This window comes from Melospiza melodia, chromosome 19 (assembly GCF_035770615.1).
Source record: "Melospiza melodia melodia isolate bMelMel2 chromosome 19, bMelMel2.pri, whole genome shotgun sequence".
Classification (NCBI taxonomy): domain Eukaryota; kingdom Metazoa; phylum Chordata; class Aves; order Passeriformes; family Passerellidae; genus Melospiza; species Melospiza melodia.
The window spans coordinates 4,699,153-4,711,269 of NC_086212.1; the positions used below are offsets into that span (position 1 = coordinate 4,699,153).

Here is a 12,117-nt window from a genome sequence, read left to right on the forward strand (position 1 = left end):
CCTTTTGTTTGTCTTCCTTTATTTTCTGTCCTTATGGATCAAACCTTTGTGAGCTTTCCCCTGCAGCCTGGAGGGATGTGAAGGTTTTTAGTGAGGGCTGAGAGTCTGGTGGGATCCCAGATGTCTGTGGCCCAGCCAGGAGAGCAGCAGAAAGAACAGGAGGGTGTTCAAGGGGACACTTCCAGTCAATAGAGCTGTGTGAGCCCGGGTCTGACCTCTCCCAGGGCTTGGTTTAATGGAATTATTTGGGGGATTTCATGGGTTCAGCTGCCTGTGCTCTCATTTTCTACATCTTGGTCATGTTTCCCTTTGTTTAGAGGCTGGAATTTGGATTTTCACAGAAAAGATCAGTGGCAATCACTGCACCTTAACTGGTGCATTGCTAGGGCAGAATTGCTGCCTTTGGGAGATTTAAATTATTTAGTTAAAATACATCCAGGTGTACCATGGAATCAGTGCCCTTCTTATAATGTGGTGTCAGGATCCAGAATATTCCTCTGGCTGCCCTGGGTGATCCGAGACCCTGGCAGGGAATCAGAGACCTTGGCACGGAGTCAAACACACCTGTGCCTTTGATTTTAGCCCATGGGAACAATTCCCAACTTTGTGTAAGAGTTACAAGCCACAGGAGTTTGAGTAGAATGATAGTGAATTTGTCACAGGGTGAAAAAGTAGAATTTTGGGGGATTAGAATGGGAGTTCAAGAGGCAAGATGGAGGAATCTGGGCGTGTTCTGTCCTTCTTCTTCTTCTTGTCCTCCATCTTCTGCTGTGATGGTGGCACTTCTGGATTGGTTTAGAGCAGAGACAGACTGTCTAACATAGGTGATAGGTATTGGAAAATTATTGTCAGTAAATACAAGTAGTTTTTAGTATAAAAAGCCAACACCAGCCCAAGGGCAGGGACTGTGCCACAACCCAACCTGCTGGACAGATCTCAGCAGGTCAGAGAAAGAATGGAATAGATCAGAGAAAATAAACAACCTTGAAAAGCAGAGCTGAGGAATTTCAACTTCTTCAGTCGTGGGACTGGGAAAAAAAGAGACTTTCTGATACCTCAGGGCCATCTCAACCGCAGAAACCCAAGAATGTGGCATGCATCAGCAATCTGGCTAAAAGAGCAGGTTTCTAGCAAAGGCCATCAGCAGGAAAACCATGGCACTTCAGTGAAACTCTCATGAACTCTTTACCCCAGGTGTGCACACACAGAGGGTGATTGTGCAGAGTGACTGAGCTCAGCCTGGTTTCCACCTGTGCTTATGGAAGTTGTGTTCAGAGCAACCATAAAAGTGAACACCTGAAAGCTGCATTTGTATTTCCAAGTGATTCCTGGTCATCCTAGTATCTTTAAGGATGAGCTTTCAAAGCTGTGCAATAAGTTGAAATTTGTGTTTCATTTTCTCTGTCTTGACCACTGCTGCTGCTTCTGTGGCTTCTTGTGGCTGGTGGTAAATCTCTAATACCCTGGGCTAGGTCTGTTGTGAAGCAGTCTTTTCAGAGAAGCCCCTTTCCAGCTATGAAAGGGTAAATACACAATTTCTTAGGCTAGAATTGAGTGCCAAGGCTCAGTTTGTGGTGCTGCTCAAAATGTTGTGAAATGAATTGTTGAAAAACTGTGGTAGAAAATGCTTTAATCACAGTGATGCAGAAAGCTAATGCATGCCCCCAGTGCTCAGCTATAAATATGGAGTGATGCTTGAATTGTTAATGAACTATTTGCATTTTAGAGTTTGATGAAGCTTGATTTATCATTAGACAATTTGCTCATTGTCTAAATATTCCAAAATTGTGGCGTTCTTACATTGTCACTTCCCTATTTATTGTTATTTGTATTAATAGCTCTGACATCTTTTTCCATTTCAAAAATATCAAAGCACTTGAGAGGCAAAATTAAATCTATTTGCCCATGGTACTGACATGATAAAGAGAGGGAATTAAAGGTGAGGGGATTTATTCATGGTGGCAGAAGTGGAAACACAACCTGTCTCCAGTTCAGTTTCTATTTATTCCTCACCAATGTACAGCTCCTGAAACAAGTGTAGGCAAACAGGATCTCAGTACAGAAAACGGTACAAACACTTTATATATTGAAAAAGAAACCTGGAGTTCACCTAAATCTAATTATGTGCTTTTCTCTTTTTCTCCTTTTGGATATTTTGTTCATCTGACTGGCCATCAATATTTAGAAGAAATGCATATTCCTACTCCTATTACTTGTAAGTACTTGACTGGGGATGAGGTTTTTTTAAGCATGCTCTCCCTGTGGTAATTTTGTGCTTTGCTTTATTTTTTTATTTTTGTTTCTCTTTTTTTTTTTTTTTTTTTTAATTTTTTTACCTCTCCATTTATCCTTGTCCTTCCAGCAGAATGTGGTTTATTTTCCCAGTTGCACGCTGTTATGTTTTCCCCATTTTCCCACTGCACCTGTAGCTGTGCCTGCAAACATATGAATGTCCACACATACGCCAGTTATGGTTTATAACTCTTCAAACTGGATATTCATCTTTAGATTGGATATCAGGAAAAATTTCTTCACCAAAAGGGCTGTCCAGCACCAGAACATGTGGCCCGGGGAAGTGATGGAGTCACCACTGAGGCATTTATTTAAAAGTTGTGGCACTTGGGGACAGGGTTTGGGGATGGACACAGCAGTGCTGGAGGAACAGTTGGACTTGACGATTTTGGAAATCTTTTCCAACATAAATGATTCTATGGTTCTGTAAATGCTAATGAACAAATACAGAGCGTCCCAAGTGCACCTTTTTGCTTGTAGCCACACTTCAGGAAAATTGACACCTGAAAGTGATTGTTGGGAATTTCTCAGCCATGGGGGTAAGCTTTTTAAAAACCTTAAGGTTTCTGACAACTGGGAGTTGACATTATCCCAGCAAACATCCCTGTTCCTGGGGCTGCCAGGTTCTGAGTGTTGGTTTCGATCATTGGATGATGAAGTGGTTCAGATATTCAGATCTAAATCACCTGTCCAGTCCTAATGACAATGCTGCATAATTAAGGCAGTTGTTAAGGCACATGAAAATGCTTCACACATCAGTACTTCCAGAGCCATCTGTTGCCTAAAGATTGAGGGGATGGGAAGCAATCAGGGCCAAGCTGTTTCTGCCATGCTAATGGTTGTCTGAGGATCTGGGGGAGGAGAGAGCTGGATCAATGATGTGAGGAAAAAGTCCTGGAGAAGCGAGCTGAGGCCTGTGCTGCCATCAGAGGGCTGGGAGGGATGGGGAGGGCAGCAGCTGCTGGGGACAGCAACAGCTCTGCCCTCTCCAGCTCTCAGCAGCAGCAGGAGCTCTGTCCCTGGCACCAACCCTTCCCCAGAGCCTGCCAGGCTTGTCAGGGCTTGAAACCCAGCGAGCTGTCCAGAGGGCCACACCAGCCCTGACAGCCCCTCCTGGTCTGCTGCTCCAGGATCTGCCTCCTTTGCCCTCCCTGCAGTTCCTCCTTGGCTCATCTTGGTGCTTCTTTTCTGGTTTCAGCAAGTCAGGAGAATGAGAGGTTGATGTGCTGCCATTTTAACTGGAGCTGATTTCCTTTCCATACAAATTGCTTTATGTCCGAAGAACAGGGCAAAGGAGGATCCCTAGTCACCACTGCTTGGAGGGGTTTTGTTTCTCCACGACCTGTCAGGAAGCTGTTGAAGGAGGAACCTTTCCCACTTCCCAAGCATGTGAGGAGCCTTAGGACACCATCAGGAGCCTTGACTTTGCCCAGTGATGTAATTGTAAATGCAGAGCAACTCCGTTTCCTCTAGACCTCCCACTGGTTCACCCAGAATGGAATTTGACCTCAAGTAGTCAGATTAAAGAGGAGGTTAACTCAGTGTAAAGTAGGGGCTGGTTCTAACCCAAAGGTGCTAGGAGCTAGCTGAATTTATTGCTAGAACCTTTCCTCTTCTGCACATTTCTCATGCTTTACTGTTTGGTTTCCTTACAACCAGTAGCACCACTGCCTGAGAAATTCAGTGCCATTATAATTCTTTCTTTTTCCAGCAGGCAGTGTGTGGTCAGCATGTTCCCTGCTTTATTTTATTTTGAGATCTGTGTGTTTAAAGAGATGAACCAACTTCCGAGCCCTCTGTGACCCATTTTACAGCTGCACAACATTGCTTTAAGCAGTCAGCTGAGGATTGTTCTGCCAGAACAAGCACAAGGGTCTGTTTGCTGTGGGTCACTTTGCTGGACCCCTTTTCCTCAGGGATCAGCGCAGTGACTCAGGAAAAGTGAAGACAAAACCCTCAGGAGGGTCACCCCAGCCCGGGGTTGCAATGAGCTTCGGCAGAGGCAGAAGGAAGGGCTTTAATAAGGTTTAATGAGGCAGATGTCCACCATGCAGCACATCACACCAGGGAAAAGCCATCAGGCAAGCTGAGCGTTCACAGGAGCCACTGGAGGCTGGGGCTCAGCTTGCAGAATTCACAGAGCTTTTCCTCCCCAGTACCACACCCAAAATGCTCTGCAAGGAGCTCACCCTTAGCTCTGGTGCTGTCCCAGGGACAGCTCTGCAAGCTGGAGGCACCACATCAGCAGTGACCTCACCATAGACACTGCCAGCACCTGTGACCGTGTTCACAGGGGTCCCAGGATGAGGGAAGAGATGAGGATCTGACTCCATGTTTCAGAAGGCTGATTTATTATTTTATTATATATATTAGATTAAAACTAAAAGAATAGAAGAAAGGATTTCATCAGAAGGCTGGCTAAGAATAGAAAAAGAAAGACAATGATAACAAAAGCTTCTGTCTCGGACAGAGAGTCTGGGCCAGCTGACTGTGATTGGCCATTAATTAGAAACAACCACATGAGACCAATCACAGATGCACCTGTTGCATTCCACAGCAGCAGATAATTGTTTACATTTTGTTCCTGAGGCCTCTCAGATTCTCAGGAGGAAAAAATCCTAAGGAAAGGATTTTTCATAAAATGTGTCTGTGACATGCACCAGGCTCTGCGTTCTTGGCTCACATCTGGTCTGTTCCCTGCACTGGGAAAACCAAGCTCTGCTTTGGAATTTTTCCCCCTTGAGCAACAATCAAGGTAAAAGGGATGTTCCAGTACTGAGGGAAGGAAGCAGGAGAGCCCATGAAGGAGCACACAGTGAAGTTCTACTGAGTTTCATGTTTCAAGTTTCACATGAAATAGGGTGTAAAATTGGAATTGCTAAGGACTGTGCAATTCTTACCCAAACTTGATTCAAATTGCCCTGGACTCCTATGAGCAGAGAGGTTGGATTTCAGTTTATTTGAAATGTTGTGGAAATAACAGCAGCAATGTGGATATATACAGATTTTTTTAAAAAAGAATTGGTTTCTATGCTATGACCTTGCATGAATTATTTAGTCCTGAAGCAAAATTCAGTTGAATGAGTTACCAGTATTGAAAAGCTGGTTCCCAAATAGATCTGCTGGCAGATCTTTAAATGTGACCATATGGACTGTATCCCTTCATGTTTGGTTTCAGTTTCTGGACTTCAAAGCTGTGTTTCTTAGAGCAATTCTTGTCTGCTTTCAGATAACTCCTCCTGAGTATTTGTCATCTTCTCTCTTCTTGTTAGGGACCAAAATCTCCTATCCTAACTCTTCCAAACAGTTCTATAATGATAATTCTATAATGATAATTCTATTAAATTCCAAGCAGCTCAAAATGATAATTCTGTTAAAGTCACAGAGACTTTTTTGAGGAGTACCTGGTCTTTACAGAGACAGGCCACAACATTTTGGTCATCTCTAGACTGGAGCTCTGCCCTCAGCCAGTCTTGTGTTCTGCTGCAATTCAGGACTAGAAAATCTGATTTTGTGAGATGGTTGAGTACCTGCACTCTGACTGGTGAGACCAGTCCAAAATATTCACTTATAGGAGCAGCTGCTTTGGGCATGCATAGTTATTAGGTAAATTGTTGTGGGATTCTTGTATAGACACACTTGATTAAAAACTTCCCACAACATATAGGAAAGGATGAAAGAGAAGGCCATAAAGATCTTTAACATGCTTTAAATGGAAGTACAACCCAGGAGACTTCGATTCCTGAGTTGTAACTCATTGTGCAGGGTCAGCATCATCTTGTGTACCTCAGTTTACCCACCAGCAAAGGTGATTGCTTGTGGGTTGAGATCCTGTGAGGAGACAGAGATGGAATTAGGGGTTCTTGTCCTGGAGCATCCCTGTGCCTGAACCTTTCCAGAGGAGTTACTCTGTATTTACACCAACACAAATGGTGTCTGAGGGGACAGAATTGCTGCTTTCTCTCTGCGCTTCAGTTTAATGTGCAGTGTAAGATATCAGCCCAGCCAGGTCTGGAAGATGTTGGTTTTATTCCCAGCTGAAGCTGTAAAGCACAGACAGCAATTCATCCAGTTTACAGAAGGGTTTGCATCTAGTGACAGACACCTCTTTTGCAACAGTATTTTCAACTGCAGCAATCCAAATCATGATTTTATTATTTGCTCACCAGGAAAATAAATGGAAATGTTTTCTGTGTGTGGGTTGTTTGTTTTGGTTTGTTTCTTTCTCCTGGGCTGGGTAATGGCTGCAGAATGAAATTTAATCAAGAGCAGTATGAGACCAGGGAAGAATTTTGGAAATACAGAGATTCGTGTATGTGTTACAAGCACTCAGTTTAATGTTATTTATTAGAAAAGAGGACTCAATGGCCTAGATGTTTTCCTTTTCCCTGAACTGCCCAGAGCTCCAGGGACATGATTGCAATGTAGGAAGCCCCTTTAACTCCCACTTGGAATTTCACACCAGTTTTAATTGTTGGGTGGTTTTAGCTGGGAGTTTCTTTTCATGGGAGACATTGCAAAGGTTATTAAGCTAAATTTATACTTGGATTTTTTTGAGATAACAAAGTTTATGCTGAATTTATTGCCACCATCTGTGGGACATTTGAAAAGAAAAACATCCCTTTATTTTATTTAGAAGTGTACCTCTGTAGAGCCACATTCACACATAAATATCTCCAAGTATTTCCATGGATGGTGGGATCTGCCTGCACAGGTCAGCTTGCTAAATCAGGATTTTAAGAAGAAACATTCTCATTAGGTGCTTTTCTCATCAGATGATGGAAAAACAGGATCATTAATCAGTGACTATGCTTGTCTAATGAAAGCAAATTAAAAAATAATATATCAAAATGCAGAAAGTAGATGAGATGGTATTTAGAACGTGTCTGTATGGTGATTGCAAGCCTCAGCCTTGCAGAGGGCAGGGTTTGTGGGTGTCTGTACCAGCAGAGACTAATCCTGCATGGCTCCCACGTGCACCTGGCTTGTCTAAAGTCTGGTTGTAAGTAAAACTAAAAAATAAATATAAAAAAAAATCCCCCACAAGTAGTGATTAATTTGATCAAGTGAAGCTTAGATCATACTCTCAAGAGCCTGTGCTTGTACACCCACAGCACAAAACACTCAGGGCATTCTTTTGGCTTATCTCCACTTTCTCCTGCCCTGTGAAGTTTGCTCTGTGACATTGGCCTTTGCTCTTCACTACACCTTTACTACAGCTCTACTACAGCAACCTCCCTCTGCTCGTGCCACAGCCTGGCTTCAGCAGAGCAGGTGTTGGAAGCAGGTTCAGCAGGGGCAGGTGAGGAAGCACACATGTAATCCAGAGCGTGGAGCAGGTGTGTGACAGAGCACTGCCCTGAGCTCCCACTCCTCTGGCTCTGCTCACACCCCTCTAGTGACCAGCATTTCCCTGCCTGCTGCCCCCCTGGCTTCAGAGATGGGCAGCTCCTCCTGCATGGAGCTCTTCCCCAGTTTAGGATGAGCAGCTTCCCCAGAGCTTCCCACTCCCCAGCCCCTGCAAGCAGCGAGAATGTGATGGTGTTCAGAGGGGTCCCGGGATGAGGGAAGAGACGAGGATCTGAGTCCATGTTTCAGAAGGCTGATTTATTATTTTATTATATATATTATATTAAACTATACTAAAATAATAGAAGAATGGGCTTCATCAGAAGGCTAGCTAAGAATAGAAAAAGAATGATAAGAAAGGCTTGTGACTGACCAAGACAGTCAGGACAGCTGGGCTGTGATTGGCCATTAATTAAAAACAACCAACATGGCCCAATCACAGATGCACCTGTTGCATGCAGATAGTCAATGTTTACATTTTGTTCCTGACGCCTCTCAGCTTCTCAGGAGGAAAAATCCTAAGGAAAGGATTTTTTATAAAACATGTCTGTGACAGGAGAACAACTCCCCTCTGGTGTGTTTTCATGTCCGAAAGCCTATCAGCCCTACCTGATTTCCTCTTCTCTAGATTAAAGGTCCACATTTCCTTTGGCCTTTGCTTGTAGATCATTTCCAGCTTTACCTTTCCTGTCCTTTGTGTGAGCCCCTGTGGCACGTGTCTGATTTGAAGAGCAGTGTTGGCAGCAGAGCCCTCTCCAATCCTCAGTCAGAGCAACAGGATCACCCAGTCAGTGATCACCAGTTACAGTGCCATGTCCTTAGTTTTAAACCAGCATGAAACCATTCTTCCAAATTGGATTTGTCATCTACCACAGGTTTAGGGCATGGAGATCCTTTCCAACAGATCTGCTGTTTGATCAGTGTTCCCTGGGATTTGCATGGTTCATCACTGCCTGCCTTGAATTGGAGCAGATTGCATCACAAATTACAGGTGTACTCCTAGGAGTTTGCTACGAACAATTCTCTAAAAGGAATTTTATTATTTATTTTTTAACTTTCTCAAATTGCTTATTGAAAATGAGCAATACGCAATTTGTGTCTGTAGGAGGAAATTTCATGTTTAACTTACATGATCTATACCTAATGTCTAAATTACCTGTGCATGCAAATCTACACCACAGTGTACAAAATCCATCCTTGGAAACATCTAAAATTAAATCTGTCAACGTACGTGCACGAGAGTTCTCCAAGAGTGGCAGTTACAGATTTAATGTTCATGCATGTAGAATTGATAGAAAAAGTTAGAGAAGAGTTTGAAGCTGCTTTTAAAAAATAATCCCTGACAGTCATCCAAACCTCCATGAAACAGGAATCTGATCCTGCAGATAGTTCTAACAGAAAATATTGCTGGAGCTTCCTGATTAATGCCCATGGCAGTAAATGGTTTGTGCTTGATAGCAGGTTTGCATTCCTTGACTGTTTAAGTAGAACTCCCACAATTTTAATATAGTGCTTCAGATTTTATGTCTAGTCTCTGATAGGAGTAGAAGTTTCAAAAAATAACCAAATCAAATATCTGTCTTTTTTTTCCCCTCAAATTCACACTTGTGTTCACTGCCTATGGCTTTTCTCCTTGCTTTAGTGGGGTCAGCATCAACTGCCTGATTATACAGCTGGTTTCATTTTTTCACTCAGCTTTGAGCATCGTTCTGTCTCACCCCTCCTCTGTGTGTGTGCTGCTTGCAAACATCATCTTTTCATTTCCAAACTGAGAAGAGCAACCCCGTAAACTCCATCCATGGACTCCTGCCTCCTTCTTGCCACATTTCCCTTTACCCTTGGATGTAAACCAGCATTAAGATCATTTTATGCACATCCTGACATTCTGTGTCGATTGTATCACACTCTTTTCCCCCCAATATCTGCCTGGTCCTTTATTCCCTCCCCTTTTCAGCTGCATATTGCATGAGTGGGGAGGTGTCTGCTCCATGAGGGGTGTCAGCTGTGCTGGGGACACTGTGGGCACGCAGCCAGCCCATGACTGACACTGATGCTCCCAGAGCAGCTTTGTTGGGGCGTTGCAGAGGCTCTGTGCAGGGCACTGGGGGCAGCAGGAGCCATGTCACCAGCGTGGCTTGTCAGTGATTCACAGAGATCTCTTGGAGCGCCCTATTTTTGGGAACGGCATTTCTAGATAAATGCTTTTCCATTTCCAAAAGGTTTTTTTTTTTTTTTTTTTTGACGTGCTGGGAAATAAACCTCTACCTAGCTGTGGGTTTTAAGTCACATCCCTAACATTCTGGAAAGTGCTAGTCATTTGATTTTCTAATCTTTTCTATGAATTATAATGATGGTAAGGACCAAATAGGCTTAGTCCTGTGCTGCCACTCTCTCCAGACACAGAACGGCAGCAGCAAAGGCACGTTTAGAAACTGAGAGCCCCTTGATGTGTCTGGCAAGCTTAGCTCTGAAATCCTCAAAAGAGATCTGTCTTCCTTTTCCCTCTAAATTTAGATGAAGAATTTTTACATTCTTGGAACAGAGAGGGAGGAAGGTGGAAACTGATAAGGCGCTGTGGAAAGAAAATTGTGGCGTTTTCAGATGCAGACCTGGGTTGTGTGTGCGAGGTAGATTGAGAACTTTAAACTCATGTCACCTTTTCTTTTTAGGCATTCAAGCCAATGTTTTAGGGGCCTCTCTGTCTTCTACAGGACCAGGTAGAACTCCTTTGCATAGGGCTTTTGTAAGCAGGCCTTTGGGGACTGAGGGGCTTGGGTTTGGGGTTATTTTTTTCCTGCCTAGGACATGCAGAAATGTTGTTGCTCATTCACTCAAAGACAAAACAAGTTTGCCAATTCCTGCTCTTTGTAGCCTGTTGGCATTTCTGAAAAGATACCAGGCAATGGGGACTTAAAGATAAGTATTGCCACAAATAATTTAACTTATATTGAATGAGGAAGTCGCCCCTTTTGATTCACCATTTTCAACCATTGGAGTCATGGTCTGTAGTGGCTCACCCCAGCAGTCCAGAGTGCTTGTTATTAAGGACTTCTGCATTTTGGATTAGTGTTTCCCACTGAGTGATTTTAATTCTTGTTGCCAGGGAATTCACACAGGCATGTACGATTAGCAAACCATCAGGATTAAAAGATCCACACGGCAGAGTTAAAACACTTCAAGGCTATTTTAGTTACCCCAGGTACCACAGCACAAAAAAAAGCAGGGGCTCCCATGTCTGCAGCTCCCAGCTCCTAAATCTGGCTGTTGAAGGCTGGAAGCAAAGCTTTTAACATCATTAAACACCAGCTTTTTGCTTCATCACTCAAGGACTGCTCCCCTCTTTGCATCTTCATCTGCACAAGTGGATGCACCACAGGGGTTTGGGGAGATCTGAGTGAGCCCCCTGGGATGATGGACCCAATTTGAACAGCTCTGGGCTTGGATTGGAACCACCAATTGTACATGGCTGAACCCCAACTGGCTGAGCAGATGAGATACATGTGTTTCTTCAAAAGTTTGCAGCAAACATCCAAGTTTTTTTCCCATAAATCTGTGCTCTCCTGATCTGGATTATCTTTCTTTAAAACAGGCTTTCCCCACAGACATAGGCAAAGGATTTAGCTCTCTTTGACCCTTCTTTCCAAACAAGTCTTAGTGGCCAAGCTGCCCATCTCCTGAAGGCTGGGGCTCAGCTGTGTGCTTGAACTTGCCTGTAAATGCCACTCTGACATGTTCTGGGCATAAATAGAGCCTGTTAGACTATGTTGGAAGGAGTACCTTTTTTTTTGGAATCTAATTAAGTTTGAAAGATGGGTAGTACTTACCATAAGCATGTTGTTTTTAGAGAATGAAAACCTCTTTGCAAAATGATTTAGTTGTTAGGAATTTTTTTTCTTCTTTGAGTTGGAGAAGAGAAAGAAAACTAAAGCTCCTTCTTACAGTAATCTGTTTTTCTCCCTTTTATTTTATTTTCTTATCTAGGGAAGTGGTGTAAGCAAAGTTCTTTGCTGGTGCTAGGGATTTGTCTGATATTTTTTCAAGGTGTGGATTGTAGAATGTCACACATTCATTTTTAAAGGGTTTTGCTCTCTGATACAAATGAAGCACAGGGCAGTCAAATGTCAGTAGAAGCTTAGCAGCTTACTTTTCCTGCTTCTCTCCATTTTATTATGCTCTGTGTTTGCAAAAGAGGAGCCTCTTATGTTCTCAGCTTTGTTAGTGTTTTCAGAGCAGGCATGCTTGTTGCCTTTGACAAAGTTTTTGCTGTCTCCTCAAAACAAGCAAAGACCCATTTTCCCAGAACAGGGCCATATTTGGGCATGGCTAAAACAACTTCAACCTTCAGCATGCCCCATGGCTGGGCATGCTGGCTGGGCATCCCAGAGCAGTTCCAGGCTGTGTCAGGGCTGCTGCCCTCACTGCTGTGCTTGGGGACAGGACAGAACTCTGCTCCAGCTCTCAGGTGGCACAGAGCCG

At 43.5% G+C, this 12,117-nt stretch overlaps 1 protein-coding gene across 5 annotated transcripts in view; it reads left to right on the top strand.

Moving 5' to 3' along the window:
• Window positions 1-12,117, top strand: part of PTPRT (protein tyrosine phosphatase receptor type T) — a 493,222-nt gene that overhangs the window by 416,476 nt on the left and 64,629 nt on the right. For 3 of the 5 annotated variants that reach the window (XM_063172177.1, XM_063172179.1, XM_063172180.1), the window contains exons 15-16: window positions 2,186-2,215; window positions 10,311-10,358. In XM_063172177.1, the coding sequence (XP_063028247.1) occupies window positions 2,186-2,215; window positions 10,311-10,358 (78 nt within the window). The remainder of the gene's footprint in view (window positions 1-2,185; window positions 2,216-10,310; window positions 10,359-12,117) is intronic. The other 2 variants (XM_063172178.1, XM_063172181.1) reach the window with 1 other exon arrangement.